The 19,673-nt window shown below is 43.1% G+C and overlaps 1 protein-coding gene across 5 annotated transcripts in view; it reads right to left on the bottom strand.

The window, feature by feature from the left end:
* Positions 1-19,673, bottom strand: part of unc5a (unc-5 netrin receptor A) — a 404,105-nt gene that overhangs the window by 117,296 nt on the left and 267,136 nt on the right. For all 5 annotated transcript variants that reach the window (XM_060901162.1, XM_060901164.1, XM_060901165.1 and 2 more), the window contains exons 3-5: positions 7,649-7,792; positions 3,248-3,351; positions 2,546-2,726 (exon numbers count right to left, since the gene is read on the bottom strand). In XM_060901162.1, coding sequence (XP_060757145.1) covers positions 2,546-2,726; positions 3,248-3,351; positions 7,649-7,792 — 429 coding nt within the window. The remainder of the gene's footprint in view (positions 1-2,545; positions 2,727-3,247; positions 3,352-7,648; positions 7,793-19,673) is intronic.

Here is a 19,673-nt window from a genome sequence, read left to right as displayed (position 1 = left end):
GCTGTGCCCTGATTAGCCGATCCCATTATGTGCCTTTAATGTATGCTAGCTTTAGTCTGAGGAGTCCTGGGACCTCCGTCTCCAGGAAGGAATAGGCGAAGGCTACGCATAATAATAAAGGTCAGCTAGCTTATCAAGGCAATTCATTATCCAATTTCAGCACCAGCGTCCAGAGAGAAGACGCACGGCTGTGGAAGTGCTTGCGACGTCGAGATTTATCGAGCTAGTCATGTACGCTTTGCTAATATCTGCAGCTGAATTCGAACCTGACATATTTTCACAGGCTTACAGGCTCGGTTCCCAAAGCTGCTCTCTTATTCCTGACCGTGATATGTGGTTCAGGTATTTTCAACGAGTCAAGGTGTCAGTGTGTCGCCATTACGTGTCGCACGTCAACATCAATCTTTCACTCGATATGATACACAATATCTACGCATATTGTATCCTGTCATTTGAGTTTGGTTGTTCTTCAGGATCCAAACTTTTAGACTGTCGACTTTGCGGCCTAGCTATTGAATTTGGTGTCGTATAAATAAAGCCAAGATCTGACCTTACCTTACGACTTCGACAGCTACAACCCCGATTCCAAAAAGTTGGGATAAAGTACAAATTGTAAATAAAAACAGAATGCAATAATTTTCAAATCTCAAAAACTGATATTGTATTCACAATAGAACATAGACAACATATCAAATGTCGAAAGTGAGACATTTTGAAATTTCATGCCAAATATTGGCTCATTTGAAATTTCATGACAGCAACACATCTCAAAAAAGTTGGGACAGGGTCAATAAGAGGCTGGAAAAGTTAAAGGTACAAAAAAGGAACAGCTGGAGGACCAAATTGCAACTCATTAGGTCAATTGGCAATAGGTCATTAACATGACCGGGTATAAAAAGAGCATCTCGGAGTGGCAGCGGCTCTCAGAAGTAAAGATGGGAAGAGGATCACCAATCCCCCTAATTCTGCGCCGACAAATAGTGGAGCAATATCAGAAAGGAGTTCGACAGTGTAAAATTGCAAAGAGTTTGAACATATCATCATCTACAGTGCATAATATCATCAAAAGATTCAGAGAATCTGGAAGAATCTCTGTGCGTAAGGGTCAAGGCCGGAAAACCATACTGGGTGCCCGTGATCTTCGGGCCCTTAGACGGCACTGCATCACATACAGGCATGCTTCTGTATTGGAAATCACAAAATGGGCTCAGGAATATTTCCAGAGAACATTATCTGTGAACACAATTCACCGTGCCATCCACCGTTGCCAGCTAAAACTCTATAGTTCAAAGAAGAAGCCGTATCTAAACATGATCCAGAAGCGCAGACGTCTTCTCTGGGCCAAGGCTCATTTAAAATGGACTGTGGCAAAGTGGAAAACTGTTCTGTGGTCAGACGAATCAAAATGTGAAGTTCTTTATGGAAATCAGAGACGCCGTGTCATTCGGACTAAAGAGGAGAAGGACGACCCGAGTTGTTATCAGCGCTCAGTTCAGAAGCCTGCATCTCTGATGGTATGGGGTTGCATTACTGCGTGTGGCATGGGCAGCTTACACATCTGGAAAGACACCATCAATGCTGAAAGGTATATCCAGGTTCTAGAGCAACATATGCTCCCATCCAGATGACATCTCTTTCAGGGAAGACCTTGCATTTTCCAACATGACAATGCCAAACCACATACTGCATCAATTACCGCATCATGGCTGCGTAGAAGAAGGGTCCGGGTACTGAACTGGCCAGCCTGCCGTCCAGATCTTTCACCCATAGAAAACATTTGGCGCATCATAAAACGGAAGATATGAAAAAAAAGACCTAAGACAGTTGAGCAACTAGAATCCTACATTAGACAAGAATGGGTTAACATTCCTATCCCTAAACTTGAGCAACTTGTCCCCTCAGTCCCCAGACGTTTACAGACTGTTGTAAAGAGAAAAGGGGATGTCTCACAGTGGTAAACATGGCCTTGTCCCAACTTTTTTGAGATGTGTTGTTGTCATGAAATTTAAAATCACCTAATTTTTCTCTTTAAATGATGCATTTTCTCAGTTTAAACATTTGATATGTCATCTATGTTCTATTCTGAATAAAATATGGAATTTTGAAACTTCCACATCATTGCATTCCGTTTTTATTTACAATTTGTACTTTGTCCCAACTTTTTTGGAATCGGGGTTGTACACGAGATTCGGATTGAAAAATCTTGTCGCTCACGATAAGTCAGTCTTGAAAGGTTATTGCTAATGAATGACAGCTTGACCTCTTATCCATCACCTCGTAGTTTAATGTACATGATATAAATACGAACCCATTTATACATTCGAGCCCGTAGCATGCAGTGATTAGCGCTGATGCTTTTGGCTCAGTCGTGGTTTTTTTTTTTTAATCTCCTGTGCTTCAGACGAACCTGTCCATCAACCTGGCTTCAAGTGATTTACTCTCTCCTCATGAGGTCAAACCCCATCTCCGAGTTTTGTGTATTTGCCGAATGGGTGGAAGCCGCCGAGTGTGTGCGAAGGGACGAAGAGCTGAAGGAGAGACGCACCGTAAACAATCACGGCAGCTGAGGAGCTTTTCCGTCGCGCCACAATGTTCTTGGCTACGCAGGTGTAGTTGCCAGTGTCAGCCAACCGGGCTTGTTTGATGATGAGATTATGGTCCACTGTGATGAAGAAATTGGGGTCAGTCTTGGGGTCGATCAACTCGTCGTTCCTCTGCCATTCCACCTGGAGAATCAAACACACACACACACACACACACACACACACACACACACACACAGAGACAAACAATAAAAAGCCATTTTTACAGTCTCTGTTTGATTCCCCTTTGACATCTGAGTGTAAATTTGTCACTGAGGAGCAGGATAGAGGATTAGCTTCAATCTTTCCAACCACAGCTGAAGACTCACCAAAAAACCACTGAATTGAAATATTGAGTATTCAGTCCATTTGGGACACGTTGGCAGGCAGAACCGAGTCAGCTTGGAGCTGAATATTTCATGCGGCAAACGTCTGCGGGAGCTGCTGTTGTTATTAGGCCGCAGCGTGAGCAGAAGCAGCTGGACGCAGTCTGGTCCAGTCCTGTGCCCTACGCAAAACTGCCTACATTATTAATGGAGCTAACTGACGTGCCAAAAAGCAGGAACCTCTCTCGTGGTGAAATGCTGCCTGATACAGACACGAGGCTAAATCAGACGAGTGGCATCGTTAGCAGATGGCTTCACTGATCAAGAAGTTGCTCTCACCTCAGCAGTCGGGACACCTTCTGGAGGATGGCAGCGGAGGAGCACTTCCTGGTTGAGCGCCACCTCTTTGCCCAACGGCTCCTCCTCAAAGTTCTTCCTCAGATCTGTGGAGCAAAAACAGGATTCTTTTTCGTTTTTTTTTTTATGCAGCAGAGCGACAAATATGCAACTACCGCGACTTTTAATGCTTTCATTAATGAGTTCGTGATGAGCTCAAGTCGGTTTTGTTTCGTCCGGTTGGGGTTACGTCACACCAGAAACGAGTCAATTGCTGACCAAATACTTTGCATCCGGACAGCAATAACTGCAGTGAAACAAGGGCTTTCCATTTATCAAGACATCAGGATAACCTTGAACACGTCCTCTAAGAGCAACCCGAAGCCATGCTGCACAACACGTACAGCAAGTTTCGTTATGACAGGAAGGCGAAGGTTTCTCCAGACGCGTCAGCAGTCTTGTTTACAGCCGTGCCATTGTTTGCTCGCTTGGTTGTTTGTTTTGGAGCTTGCGATGATCCACCTGCATGAGATCGACTCGAACCATAGCACAGGCCCAAGAGCTTATTTCGAGCTGCTTGGATGCGTTCGAGGATGGCTGTAGCCTGTGGGCCGAGTATCAACTGAGAGCAATTGCATTATTCTTCTCTAGCCCTTTTACACACACACACACACACACACACTGCACATTTTCAACAGTGAGCTATCCACACACACACACACACACACACACACACACACACACACACACACACACAGTATGCGTCCGATACCCACAGGCTACTGACACAAGCGTTGATGGGATTCAGATTGAATTTGGCGCTCCAAATCGTGTTATAGCCAATATACAGAGTTCGAGTCGTCTAGCAGAATGTTTTCAAAACAATTTTTGCATAAATGTTCATCAGAGAGCTGCCCATGGAGATGGTTGGCCTTGTGGAATATCAGAATATCAGCGAAGTGGAGGTTGTGTGTGAAGACATCACTGCCAGTCATTTTGCACGCCTGTCCAGAACAATCACGGCAGCGCTGACGAGAAGCCCCACCTCATTCATTCTAATTAAACTGGATTTAACGGTTCGGGGCGACACGCTGGACAGCGTGGACAATTTTGGTCCCGACAGTCCTGACAGGCAGAACTCGAACGAGGTCGAATTTCTTTCTCCACTTCCTGTTTTCAATGTGACATGTTTATGACGAGATTAACAGGACTATAAAAATCCCAAACAACTTAAGAGCGTCTCGTCTTCACACATCTGACGCCAAAGACGAGAATGACGCCCTCTTTGTTCTTGAAAATAGCACGCTGAGACGCGTGACAAATCCGGTTTGATTGCAAGGAGCTCTCGGCAACAAATATAGCCTGGGATTGGTGACGACTGCATTGTCTGAGACGTTAGCAGCAAAATGAAGCATCCCCTCCTTCCTCCTGTGTGAGGCCACATGATAACTGGCCCACACGTGATTCTTCTGGAGCCTAATCGCATTATCACAGTGATAGATATGGAAGCCGTGCGGCCTTTCGACGCAATTAACGAGTGCGCCGTCACAGATTAGTGGATTACCACGCCGCGGGCTTATTCCGATCAAACTTCCCAATCAAACATTAAATAAGTCGTACAAACCCATCTGAATCAATCAGCCTCGGGGAACACATGGCTCGAGTAGTTCGACTGATTGGCCAAATGCAATTCTGAAACAATTTTTTACTGCAGAGTGTCAGGAAGAGCAAATTCCACAAGACCAAGAGACTCATTAAAGGAAAATGGTTTGGTGGAGGGGAAAAAAAAAGACATTTATACAAATGTTACGTTTCTGACGTCTAACTTTTTGCAATGATAAATGGAATCCCGTCCAGAATGGAGCCCCGCCTCACGCCTCACGCCTCACGCTCGTGAATTCATGGGATTCACTCTCAGGAACGGCTGATCCCAGTGAGGACTGAGTGACCGGACTGGTTCGTGGATATCCATCACTCCACCAGCCACTGTCAGTGGTTTCCTTTTGGTCAATCATTGTCAGCTCAGAGTTGTCTACGATTGCTGTCTTGTCAATGTTTCTGAAAAGATTTTTCCGAGACGTGTTTTTGATCTTTCAAATGTCTATGTGATAATGAAGGTCCTGTATATCTGACCTTAACTTTTTTGCATTCCTTGCAAATCTTTCCTTAACTTGCTTGAAATGACAGGATTCATGTGGTTCATCTCTTTTGTTCATCATTGTTTTTTGGGGTATTTTCCAAAACACACCCCCTTGCTCAGAAATATTTATATATATTACAGGTATTTAGCAGACGCCCTTATCCAGAGCGACACACAACACACCCAGAGCAGCCTGGGGAGCAGTTAGGAGTGAGGTGCCTTACTCAAGGGCACTTCAGCCAGTCCTGCTGGTCCAGGGAATCAAACCGGTGACCTTTTGGTCCCAAAGGTGCTTCGTTAACCTTTAGATCATGGCTTCCCCCTTATTAGTTGTGTTCTTCAGAACAGAATTTTCACAAATACACAAAATCTGGTGAACTCGAATCTATGCTCCTGCCACAAGGATATTTTTAATGATTTACTTCAAATTATTATTATTATTATTATTATTATTATTATTATTATTATTCCCATCAATAATTTTGGGAACAGGTTGTACTTTCAAAATGACCAATAACACTGAAATGAAAGCACTGAAAACAATAAAAAGAACGAGAGAACAAATGAATGAGAATAAATGAGTATTTTTGTTCTTGTGTTTGTGGAGTAATAATAATAATAATAATAATAATATCCTGAATGTCTCTTAAAATGTGAAATTATTATGTTATGATTTTTTAAAAATTATTTTAATGCCCCATATGTTGAGTTTTTTCACTTCTCTCCACAGTTCTTACACTGGCTAACTATCCTAATGTGTTCACCTGTTCCGTGTCTTAGCTTGATTTGTTTGATTATTGCTGCCCTGTTTTTTTTTCTGTTCGTCTGTGTGATATTGAATGAACTGGATATCTTACCTTCATTTTTTTTTCATGCCTTTAGAATCTTGCAAATTTTTCAAAGCTTTTTTGGGGTAATTTCCAAAGCCCACCCACTTGCTCAAAAATGCCCCACATGTTGAATTTTTTTTGGTTCACTTCTTTCCACAGTTCTTATACTGGCTAACTATCCGAATGTGTTCACCTGTTCCGTGTGTTACCTTGATTTTTAATTTGTGTTAGCAGCGCTGGTGGAAATTGTTCCTCTCACTCAGAATCCTTCTACTTCATTCTTCTTATTATTATTATTTTCCTTATATTTTAGGATGCCATTTTTCCTGCAGTTTTCAACCAGTCATCACCAAATTTCACATGAAGAATACGTCTGGGCTGAATTACATTGCTGTAAATTTTGGTGCTGATCCGGATCACTGATCCGGAATGGTCCATGAAAAACAGGATTTTTTAAAATGACATAACTCTGTCCATTTCCATGATTTTTTCAATCAGTTTAAAAAAAAATGTTCAGGGTGGCACGGTGGTGTAGTGGTTAGCACTGTCGCCTCGCAGCAAGAAGGTCCGGGTTCGAGCCCCGTGGCCGGCGAGGGCCTTTCTGTGCGGAGTTTGCATGTTCTCCCCGTGTCCGCGTGGGTTTCCTCCGGGTGCTCCGGTTTCCCCCACAGTCCAAAGACATGCAGATTAGGAATAATTGGTGGCTCTAAATTAACCGTAGGTGTGAATGTGAGTGTGAATGGTTGTCTGTGTCTATGTGTCAGCCCTGTGATGACCTGGCGACTTGTCCAGGGTGTACCCCGCCTTTCGCCCGTAGTCAGCTGGGATAGGCTCCGGCTTGCCTGCGACCCTGTAGAACAGGATAAGCAGCTACAGATAATGTTCAGGGTGGCAGGGTGCAACTTTTCCTCACAAAGCGTCATTCTCTACAGCTTACCATTCCGGATTTATAGAGCATGGTGACCATACATCCCGGTTTGTAACAGCTAGCGCAAATTACTGTGGCTTTAGTCACAGTCTCTATCTAGTTTTGATTCTTTCTGCCCTGTTTATTCTGGATTACCCTTGGTTATTTGATCTGCCTGTGTTTTCAGTTCAACTGCAGACTTGGGTGAACAATGGTTCCTGGATTATACTTGGATCACCCACACTAGTTTATGCGTCCTGCCTCACATTTTCACATGATACTAGCCAATTCTTCCCAACCAACCAGGAAAGGTAAAGGCAAGAACATGCTTCCTTTTCAGCGTGTGAAGTCAAAATGAAAGAAGCAATGCTGGATACCTATCAGTACATGTCTCCGTTGATGGACTCCATATGGACTAAGTGGAACCATTTTATATGAAAGCAAGTTGAATTCTATCCTTCTACCCCTGGACATTATACCCTGGATTTAGCGTTTTGGTTCTGGTTTTGATGAATCATGTAACTCACAAGCGATGCGCACAAAAGCCTTTTGGCTCTTCTGGGTTCCTGTCGTGCTCCAGGCCACACACTGGCACCAGTAATCCTCCAGCCCGAAGATCTTCTCCACCTGCTGGCGTGAGATGTCAATCTTCACCTGCATCACTGGAAAATCTAAGGAAGACAAAGATTTTTCATTGGATTTCACAGCTCTCGACTCTAAAGCAAAACAAAACAAAACAAAACATTGGCTCATGATTCTTTGGATGGTTGATGGTTGTATTTTGGTTCAATCTGGAACTTCAAAAAGCAACACATGAAAAAAGCCTGTCTTCAGGTTTGCTTGTCGGGTTTAATGGTTTGAGTTCTAGGTTCTGCTTGGTTCCCTAAAATACCTTCCAGTAAAGAAATGCTTTTTAAAGTCCAGAATTTTCTCTATATTTAAAGGTGGTCTCTGTAAGGACATGTCAGAATTTAAGTTTACAACATTCAAAAAAATTTACAAATGATCAACAAAATAAGATGAAATAACAGTGCTGACATCACGTCAAATACATCTACATATGGTGTTGCAGAGATATCTCCTGAAGTTTGCATGTGACTCAGTGAGCTCTGAGACAGGATGGACTATGTCTTGTAATACCACTTTGTACCTCAAGAGGCACTAGTGAGTCACTGTAGCATCCAGCGTGCCATCAGTCCAAAATGAAAGTGTGAAGAAATCGCACCCATGATGTCACCGTATGTGGAAGTGAGCAAGTGGTGAGACCCACTGAGTGGCAGCGTTAGTTTTCAGCTTCGAATATACAAAAATTGCAGTGAAAACACACACACAACCATTTAAATGGGAAAGAGCTGTTTTGCGACTGACTGTACAAACAGATTCAACAAGAAAGCAAAGCTATTTTTCTTGACGACAGAAAGCAAAAGGCATGGGTGCTAAAGAAGGCAACTGGACTTGTTTGAAATCCTTGAAGATGCTTCACCTCTCATCCAAAAGGCTTCTTCACTTCTGTCTGATTAGTGGGGAGTTCCAGGTATTTATCCTCTCATACTCCTTTTCCACCAAATCAGTTCCAGGGCTGGTTCGGGGCCAGTGCTGGTGCTGGTTCACAACTCGTTCAACTTGCGAGCCAGCTGAGAACCAGCTTGCTTTTCCATCGCTCGTGGTGCTAAGAGAAGACATGTCATTACGTCGCTGTATACGTCAGTTACGTCGTTGTATACGTCATTACGTCGCTGTATACGTCAGTTACGTCGCTATGTTTGCATAAACCTTGGCGCGAATATCGAAGCAAAAACAACAAGGAAGAAGCAGCAGCAGCAACAACAACAACAACAATAATAATAATGGATGACTTCGCGTTTGTACAGCTGCTGCTTCTCGTCGCTTAAAAATGGCGATCTTTCGCGGTCTTGTTATTGTTGTCGGTCTTAACAACTCCGCCCCCCCCGCTGACATAAGCGGTTCTTTCCTCTGGCCCAGCAGAGAGTTGGTGCTAGCCTGGAACCGGTTTTTCTGGCCCCAGAGCCAGTTCTTTGTCAGTGGAAACAGAAAACCCGGTTCCAAACTAGGCACTGGCCCAGAACCAGCCCTGGAACTGCTTTGGTGGAAAAGGGGCAAGAGGGATCAAAAGCAACCCGAAGGAGATTGGTTGAGGTCACATGGGTCGTTGACCCTCTCAGCCATCCTGGAAGTTGTCAGGGTCCCTGGAGGCCAGGTGCGAATGGTGTTAGCAGCCTAGAGGGTTGTTCAGGTGATCTGTGGGTCATTGGCTCTCTCTGCCATCATGTGAGTCATTGAAGTCAGCTGAGTCTTGGTGTGGATGTGTGTTCAGTTTTCTGGGAAGTCTACCGAGTGAAAGAAAAGAAAAGGGTTCACAGAAACAACCAGAATCCAGGCACTGCAACATGGAGTTGCAGTTTCTGTTGTGTTGGGTCAGAGATGTTGGATTTTTGGAGAAGGGAAAAGAGAAAGAGAAGGGAGCTGATCAGGAAAACTGAACTGCAATGCCAAGCAATGGTATTTGGGAGTTGACTGGAAATAAATGTCATTGTTTGATTGAATTCAAAACCGGATTACTTGGCAACACTTTGTTGCACAGAAAAACCTTGGAAAGAATAAGCTCTGCTCTCGTGTTGTTGTCAAGACCACTGAAACCAAGACCAAGTCATGACCAAGACCAGAGTGTATCAAGACCAAGACTTTGAGGGGTTGAGACCAAGTCAAGACCAAGATCAATACAGGGTGAGACAGAGTCAAGACCAGAACCAGACTGGTGGGTGTGAAGGGGGTGGGAGAGAGGAGGGGTGAGAGCTGTTCACAGTAACAAAAATTCAAAACTTGGTCTTGAGACCAAGACCAGTGTCAAGTCCTCCAACATTACTCTGATGTTTATTTGATTTATATCCAGTATGCAGTATGCTGTTCAGCAATAAGACTTTCTGATTTATTCAACCAAGAATCTGGAGTGTGAAAATGGCTGAAGAAATTAGTCAAGGTATTTTGCAGGAGTTTGATCCGTCTTTATCACATCATCACTTCAGTACGTCCAAATACGAAACAAATGTGACTCGCATCATTCCAGATCTCCAGTTCTGCTCTTTCTTGTGATACATTTTGTATCTCTGAAGTGACGAGCTCATGAGTGGGCAGCACGGTGGTGTAGTGGTTAGCACCGTCGCCTCACAGCAAGAAGGTTCTTGGTTCGAGGCCAGTGGCCGACGGGGGCCTTTCTGTGTGGAGTTTGCATGTTTTTGCCGTGTCTGCATGGGTTTCCTTCGGGTGCTCTGGTTTCCCTCGTGGTTCAAAGACAGGCAGGTTAGGTTAACCTGGGGTGGCTCTGGGCTGAAGTGCCCTTGAGCAAGGCACCTAACCCCCAGCTGCTCCGCGGGTGCTGTAGTGTAGCTGCCTACTCCTCTGGGTATGTGTGTGTTCCCTGCTTCAGATAGGTTAAATGCAGAGGATGAATTTGAATGTGCAGTTGCCAAATAAATTCTTCTTCTCATCCATGTGGAGATGGACGCAGAGCTGAACGCGGATTGTAACTCTGATTAAATCTGATGTAATTTCAAAATAATTTTTCTTCTGAACACTTCATCGCATAGACAAGCAACTAGCCAGGTTGGAAAGGTCAAGTTGTACCATTTCATGTGATAGGCGATGAATACTTCATGAGTCATTCAACCGAGAACAAAGGATGGGAATTTGGACTCAACGTGCATCAGTCGGGTTCGGTTACATATCTGCCGTGTTGTGAGTCAGATCAGTCTCGTGCACGACTGATGTGCGAGTTGCTGTGGCGGTTTTCTTGCTCAAAACTGAGTTCAGTAAGCTCGAGTGTAAACGACAGGCAGTGTTCAGATCGCAGTGTTATCTTGACCAGCTCTTCGAGTTTCAGCAGCTTGGTTCAATTTTGCGTATTCTTGCCCTGCTGTTAGTTCGTAGTTGCGTTTTTTTTCTATAATTGATAGCTTTTGCATAATAGGTGGTGGTACTTTTGGGAGGAAGGGGAGGAGGAACCACGCTTTCCTTGTTTCTAACAATCTGGGTGGACACCTCAATTTTCTGGTGACCTACTGCCCCCTATTGGTTTGGAGGCCAAATTCTTGTTCTGACACATTGCACACCTTGAAAACTCAAGCTTCCAGAAATGGGTTCCTTCAGGGTTCTTTGGATGGTTAGTGGATTTAGTGTTTGAACTTCACCCTTGTCTAAAATTCCAAGGAAAATAGATACCTTCAAATGAAAAGGGAAACCTGAGGAGATTAACATCTTTTTTTTTCCCCAACGTCTATAACTTTCTCTGCTATTGAGGAGCTCAATTATGGAAAAAGAAAGGTTCCTTCAGGGTTCTCCAGATGCTTTGCATTCTCACATTTTCTGAAATGGACACCTGAAACAACAAATATCATGTTTCAAAAAATACCGAAGGAAAAAAAAAGCTTTTTGGATAGTTTTTGGTTGCATTTTCGATGTTCAACTTACAACCTGGAAAAAAAAGTGAAAACATCTTTTTTTTTTCAAGCCAAGAATTCTCTCTTGATTTCAGGATCTCCAAGAGGAACCCTCTGTTATATGGTTTTAATCGAAGCTTGAAACTGTAGAACCGTTTAAACGTTGTACATGAGCTCTCTGTGGGCTTTCAGAAGGACATGGACGTCCCTGCTTGGTCGTTCTCTGTGCTTTTTTCACATGAGCGAGCTGATGAGAATCGTTCTTTAAAACCCTAAATGGAAAAAAAAAATCATTAGATATTGTGACAATTTGTCAGCCGCTTCAGCTCAGCGAGTCTTGCCTACACGAGTGGTGTGAAGTCATCCCACAAAATAATTCAATTCTGAGCTGACAGTTATGAATGGACGCCATCAGAGTTAACCATCAACAAAAAGACTGTCGCACATTATGCATTCGTGGTTTGTAGGGAGGAAGTGTGTGTGTGTGTGTAAAGGAAGATTAGGCTGAGATAATTTTTCTTTGCATTATCTCAGCAGCTCTGTGATATCTCCCCTCTGGCTATCGCTCATCTCTTAATACAAAAGCATGACCTTGAGGGTGTCCATGTCTCCTGCGTTATCCGGTCCCCTCTCTTGCTTAAAATACTCAGCCATGTTTCCACGCAGAAACGAGCACCAAGTATGATTCATATGTCTAATGGATATAAATGTCAAGCAGGACGTTCAAATTGTGAAAATACGTTGTGGAAATAGCTCACAAGTAAGGAAAATCAGTCACACAGAATTGTAAACAAGCTCTGCTTCAAGGACGTGGTTTTACTGATGAGAATTTATAAAACGGAGCCGAACGCTGTGCGGTTACAGGATCTCTTTTCCCGTGGCGCACTCTCTAGTCTCCGCCTCCAGAAACTTGAATGCTGAATTGTAGCACTTGAATTTGTCAATATGGATTCCACATGGTGACTGACGATATTTATTTACCACACGTGTATCATTTCATTTTTTAGGATTGATAGTTATTTATTTATTCGATCAAGAAAGCTTTTGGTTGCGAAAGACCATTACTTGTTAGCTACGTTAGCCTTAGTCTCACTTGTTGAGTCTGTCATGGCGGAGACGAATGTTGCACTGGAGTGGTGTCGGAAACTGGGATCGAGAACTTTTCCAAATTGGGAATTTTAATTATTTTTATTTTCATAACAGGGCGGCACGGTGGTGTAGTGGTTAGCGCTGTCGCCTCACAGCAAGAAGGTCCTGGGTTCGAGCCCCGTGGCCGGCGAGGGCCTTTCTGTGTGGAGTTTGCATGTTCTCCCCGTGTCCGCGTGGGTTTCCTCCGGGTGCTCCGGTTTCCCCCACAGTCCAAAGACATGCAGGTTAGGTTAACTGGTGACTCTAAATTGAGCGTAGGTGTGAATGTGAGTGTGAATGGTTGTCTGTGTCTATGTGTCAGCCCTGTGATGACCTGGCGACTTGTCCAGGGTGTACCCCGCCTTTCGCCCGTAGTCAGCTGGGATAGGATCCAGCTTGCCTGCGACCCTGTAGAAGGATAAAGCGGCTTGAGATAATGATGAGATGATGATTTTCATAACAACACGTTCGTTTTTTTTCTATTGAAAGAAATACTGCCTTTCAATTTCATAAAATTGATAAAAATTAGCTCTCTCTGGGTGGCACGGTGGTGTAGTGGTTAGCACTGTTGCCTCACAGCAAGAAGGTTCTAGGTTCGAGCCCAGGGGCTGACGAGGGCCTTTGTGTGTGGAGTTTACATCTTCTCCCCGTGTCTGTGTGGGTTTCCTCCATAGTCCAAAGGCATGCAGGTTAGGCTAATTGGTGGCTCTAAATTGACCGTAGGTATGAATGTGGGTGTGAATGGTTGTTTGTCTGGATGTGTCAGCCCTGTGATGATCTGGCGACTTGTCCAGGGTGTACCCCACCTCTCGCCCATACTCAGCTGGGATAGGCTCCAGCAGTGGCGGCTGGTAGTCTTTCAAACAGGGGAGGCTGGTCGGTTATGATATTTCCAGATTTTAAAAGAAAAAACACATCAATTTTGCCCATACTCTTGCCTCTGATCTGGCTGATTGTTGGCAGGGTCACAAACTGTGAAATAACAGGTTCTTTTGGCCCATTAGCCTACTGTCCAATATACATGATGGTGGTGTTGGGGGGGAGGAGTATATTTTAACATTTTATATTTTAAAATTGTGGCATGTTGTTTAAAAATTGATCATTATTGAAAGCAGCTCTTTGTCAGGAACCTCAGCAGTAACAGCAGAGTGTTCTGGAATAGGCACAAGCACTGACCTTGGGGAGCCAAACATAGAGCTGGGTGCCACACATTTCATTCAATGACACTTTCCCTATATTTTACTTATTTTGACTGAGAAATGTTTTATTGACAATTTTGATAACCCTTCACTTTTAATCCAGGTCTGTAGTGTGAAATGTTCTCGGCTGTGTTTTTGTTTAAAAATGTTTTCCAAATTGTAGCTGTGTTTAATTCATATCCAGAGAAATATATATTCCAATATAATATACTCAGCATAAACATTTTAAATAGATTCTATATTTTTGGTCCATCCATGACATATTACTAAAGTAGCCTATTTACTGTTGTTGATGTGGGTCACTTGCTGTTAGCCAATTCACTTTCTCGTACCAGGAGAGCTGAAAGGAACGAGTATTATTCCCTACCTTTTTCACCAAGTCAGTTTGAGGCGTTGGTCTACCCTGCTCTTTAATTTTAATTTTTTCCTCAAAAGGAAGACTGGCAAATGGCTTCGCCAAAATTAAATCAGCAATGCTTGGCATCCGTGCGCAGCTTTCTTGCTAGCTGACTAGCCCCCTCAAGTTCAAGTTCAGTCACTCAAATAAATGAAATTACTGGAACTAAGATAGCAAACTTGACAACACTATATTTACACTTTATTTACAATGAAAATATATACAAACTAAAAAAGCTGGTAGAAACCGTATGTAATGAATGAAATCGAAATGTAAGCTGATCTCTTACAATACACCACAGCACTTGCGAATCCGCATGGGACTGAACTGAAATTCACCGCTGCCTGTCTAGATCTGAAACGAGCTGTCAATCAAAGAAAATATCCGGCCGCTTTCACCAATCACCAGTCTCCTCGCGGAAAGCTTTGCCATGTCCCTCCCACTGTGAGGCTCGGAGTCCGTGGGCGGGCGTTTTCGCAGTATTTATCCAATAACCGTCTTGCATTTTGATATTGAAAAGCGCATAGCTCCCAAATGCCATTGAAGTCCACTGAGGCTGGGCTGCATCGCATTGTCACGAGGGGGAAAAACTCACGCACACATTAGGCGAACTGGGGAAAGTTATAACGGAATGATTTCGCACTGTAGTTGGGTTGAGCACATATATTTCTATGATTCTGGATCTGAAATAGCAATGTTATAAGGTCAGCTATAACATAAGCCTAGCGCAATTCATCCTACACGATGTTCGTCATTTTTAGAGGAGGCTGAGCCTCCCTCGTTGTCTTAGAGCAATCGCCTGTGGGCTCCAGCTTGCCCCTGACCCTGCACAGGATAAGCGGTTACGGATAATGGATGGACAGACTTCTCTCTGAAACTTGGTCATAATTATATATGTTTATTTCTCGAATATCTCACAAAATATCAGGCCATTCTCACAAATAATGTGCGTGAGATCGCTTGGTTCGTGCAGTCAAGCAAATGGAGATAGTGCATTGGTCCTGCGTTTCCTTTCCTTCGTATATAACATAACATCTTTTCTTCTCGCTTTCTTTCCGTTACTGTAGTCGGTCTTTCACGTTTCATTCGCACACTCACATCCTTCATTTTTCTCTCCTGTTTCAAATTTGTATCCCACAATGCCTTGCGCGAACGGGGAAAGCCCACCATGTGAGGCAGTATCTTGTATTGCATCATGATGAAGCAGGAAAAAATAGCGGAGGATTTAGGGCTACGTGGCTGGAAATACATTAATTGTTCGATGAGAAAAAAGAAACTAAAAATTGGAAGTCTGTGATTCGAATTCAGTTGCTTTCAGTCCACCAAACAAAAATAACTGAGTGTCAGGAAAATTCTTTTCATGACCTACGCTTGAAAAATCTGAAAGGCAGTATTGCTTTAATATTGGACGTGTTATGCTGTGGAACATCCACGTTCACGTTGACACGCTTTCGTCTGGAAAACTTCAAGTTACTGCTGGCCGAGACAAAGTGCTGGAACTGGGGACTCATCTCATTTCATCTCATTATCTCTAGCCGCTTTATCCTTCTACAGGGTCGCAGGCAAGCTGGAGCCTATCCCAGCTGACTACGGGTGAAAGGCGGGGTACACCCTGGACAAGTCGCCAGGTCATCACAGGGCTGACACATAGACACAGACAACCATTCACACTCACATTCACACCTACGGTCAATTTAGAGTCACCAGTTAACCTAACCTGCATGTCTTTGGACTGTGGGGGAAACCGGAGCACCCGGAGGAAACCCACGCGGACACGGGGAGAACATGCAAACTCCACACAGAAAGGCCCTCGCCGGCCACGGGGCTCGAACCCAGGACCTTCTTGCTGTGAGGCGACAGCGCTAACCACTACACCACCGTGCCGCCCTAATGTAAAATAATCATCTCTTTATTGAAAATCAGACATATGGAAATGATGAATCAGACCAATCAGAATCCAGAATTCATCTCTATCTCGTAGCTGATATTTTGATCCTCTGTTGTACTGACGAGTTCATGATCGGATGATCTTCTGCTGAGGAAAAAAGTCCTTGACATGATTCCATGTTATTACATCGACGGGCTTTGAGAGAACGCAGCAGGACTAAAATCCATTCTGGCTCCTGACAGAATATATCTATATCTACATGCAAAGGGCATTGTGGGTAAATGTGATGGTTTCTGGCTGCATTAATTATTGTTTGTGTTAAAAAGCAAAACGCAATTATTTGAAGAGCTCGGCTCTTTGAGGGAAAGCCAATTCCAGCCCAGATTGCTTTCCTAATTGCATTGCGTTTGTTTTGCGCCATTCTTTTTTCCGTAATTGCTTGTGTTCTTCTCCACCCAGTGGCCTTTATTTCATAAACATGACTCTGCCGTTGCGTTCAGCTGCTCAGGCAGTAAAGCATGGTCCTGTCGCGTGACACACTGCTGCATGAGTATGCACGATATACAGTCAGGTGAAACTTTATAATGAACGATTAGCCGAGGAAGCGAGTCCCACGATAGGGAAAGCTGTTCTAATTTTCATGGGTAGTGGAAACATAATTGAAGCGAAAACTGAGGCGCAGACCGAACTGAACTCTTGCTATCGCTCACACAGGGGAGACGTCAACCTAATTACAACTGGGAAGAGCAAAAAAGACCGACACAAGTCACTCCAATTAAAGGGTCTTCATGTCCTTTCATTATCATGTAAGGGAAACCGCTAAGTGGCTGTCTGGGCCAGTCGTGGGATTCGAACTGAAAACCTTCAGTGATCACCGAATTCATGCAAATATTTTCTGGATCGGATTGGAACTTTTTGAAAATGGGCATTTATTTCTGAACGAAAAATTGCTTCACGAATCGTTTGAAATGAAATTTTATAAAACCTATCATAAATAAATAATCTTGAGCGAACGTTGGAATGAAAATGTTTATTTTACGGGGTGTCACGAGAAAACGCTTTGACAGAAAAGTTTGCCGTTTGACTGTTCATAAATAGAAAATGTCATAAAATAATGAGCGAATGAATGAATAAACAAATAAATACTTTTCAGGGACATTTGTTGTTATCATGAAGTGGGTGGAGCTTAAACCTTCAGACAATGTCGTGGTCATGAGTGGAGAAAGACATTTTTTTTAAAAAGTGAAAAAGGATTGACACGATGAAAATTGTCGTATCTTTGTGAAGGAAAGCAAAGAATTTTTCCCCTTGTTTTTAATTCTTATGTTCGAATCGAGCGGCACGTTGATCGCCGTGACTCGAGAGCGATCAATCCAACATGCATATTCGGCCACGCCCACCCATCCACGATTTGGACCGGTTTGAGCAGCTTGTTTTTCTTGTAACATTCGTGAGGTTTTTCACGAAAACGGAAAACTTTTCTGAGCGAGAAACTGTGATGCATCTTCTTTAAGGGGTTCGGGTTTTTTTCTTTCTCTCGGTCTGAATGTGAATGAAAGGAACATGCACATGAGAGATAACGCACCACCCGGTATGAGAAATGAAAATTAAAATGCAAATCTCCTTGTCTGTCTCTGTGATGCGGATAAGCTTTTAGATTTCATCCATCAGGAATCAAACCAACATGAATTCAAATGACTGAAAAAAAAAGCCCAAAACAAAACAGAAGAAACATCATCAGACAAGTTTTGACGCCAGACCCGGTGCAATGCGCCAGTTTTAAAACAGGTGTTCTGGGCATTGACCCAAAAGCATCTGCTTATCTGGACAGAGGAAATTTAATGAACGCTTTTTCGTCTCGGCCAAATATCAGATGGGGCCAAATCTTAATATCTGACTGACAGCGAATAAATTTGATCTGAGGATCAGAAAGCCTGGCAGCTGAGCTCTCGATCATTTAGCCACAAAGAAATGAGGCTCGTTCCTGACTAATCCTGACTGGTCTGATCAAAGCCTGACCGTCATGAATCGATGCTTTGACAAAATGTGATTTATGTGGACGAAAAAAAAAAACCACACCAGAGAGACTGCAGGAAGAGTGTTAAACATTTATACGTGAACACATCAAGAACATCTTTTCTGGGATATACGACATGACGTGTTTGAAAGTGGGCGGAGCTTACACCTGCCTAGAATGCAGTGATCTTGAGTGGACGAAAACAAGGAAGCAAAAGTTTTTGATATTTTTTTTAAATGCAGTTTATCAAAAACAAAAAAGATTGATGTGACGAAAGCTGATGGCCAAAGTAAAAAATACACCCCCCCCCCCCCCCCAAAAAAAAACACCATGAACAGACTGCTCTGGGTTGAACATGCTCATTAGCATCTTCAGCCACGCCCACCCAGCAGCTATGATGATTTTCTGATTAGATCAGGTTCCATTGATCATTATTTTCGAGCTCTTTCTTCAACTAGTACGCTTCGTCCACGCAGTCTCTATAAGTCATGTCTCATTATCTTCTCATTCTTGGATTCTTGATTCTGATTGGTTCTGGCTGGACAGGTGCTGGATCTCAGACGTTATCGTGACTATAATAACAACATACTGTATATACGGACTTGTACAGTGGATGCAACGTATAAACGGTTATCTAAGACTGATGGGAGGAGTCTCCAGCGTCAATGTTGATGCAAGAAGCTTTCGGACTTTTCGGGGGTTTTTTTGGGAACATGAGACATTGCGATTTTTTTAACATGTCGATAAAGAAAAAAGGAGAGGCTGCTGAGGAAGCGGCTTTCGATTTTTATACCTGCGAGGAACTGGCTTGTTTCGTCTCAGTACAAATGAAAAACCGTGACGTTGCTCAAGAATAAATGACAAATTAAAATCTTTGGGAAATTGTTATTGTGTAATTCGTATAAATACGCAGGTGATGAAAGAAAATCGCGCGCCGATTGGTCGAAAGATCTGGACTATTTCTCGATAATCACCTCGAGTGAGTCGGCAAAATGGCGGCCGGTCGCTTCACCAGCGTAAGTGAGGTAGAATTACAAATGATTAAAGAAAATGCTGTTCCTGAATAAAAGCACGAAAGATGCTACGACGTTTGGTCTGAAACTATTCAAAGGGAAGGTGGAGTTGTGATTTATTTTATCCATTTCAAAACAAAGTATTTTATGTGACTCGGCGTCGAGAAGTGACACGAGTCTGCGCTGCGCCGTTATTCCATTTCCATATCGCTTTTGAAGTTTGAAATAATTTTTTTCATCTGATTTTTTCAAATTTTTTTTAAAGAATCACCTGTGTATTTATATGACAACAATAATTCTTAAATAAACAGAGGAATAACTTCATGCTGTAATTGGAAAATAATCAACTTCACCATGGCAACAATCAATCAATCAATCAATCAATCAATCAACCTCTCCGTGATCTCTTTGATCAGGTGAAAATTCAAATTCAATCCAAATTGCTTGAAACTGGTC

This window comes from Neoarius graeffei, chromosome 20 (genome assembly GCF_027579695.1).
Source record: "Neoarius graeffei isolate fNeoGra1 chromosome 20, fNeoGra1.pri, whole genome shotgun sequence".
NCBI classification, from domain to species: Eukaryota; Metazoa; Chordata; class Actinopteri; order Siluriformes; family Ariidae; genus Neoarius; species Neoarius graeffei.
Note: the sequence above shows the minus strand (reverse complement) of the source record. Positions and strands in the feature narration are given on the sequence as shown.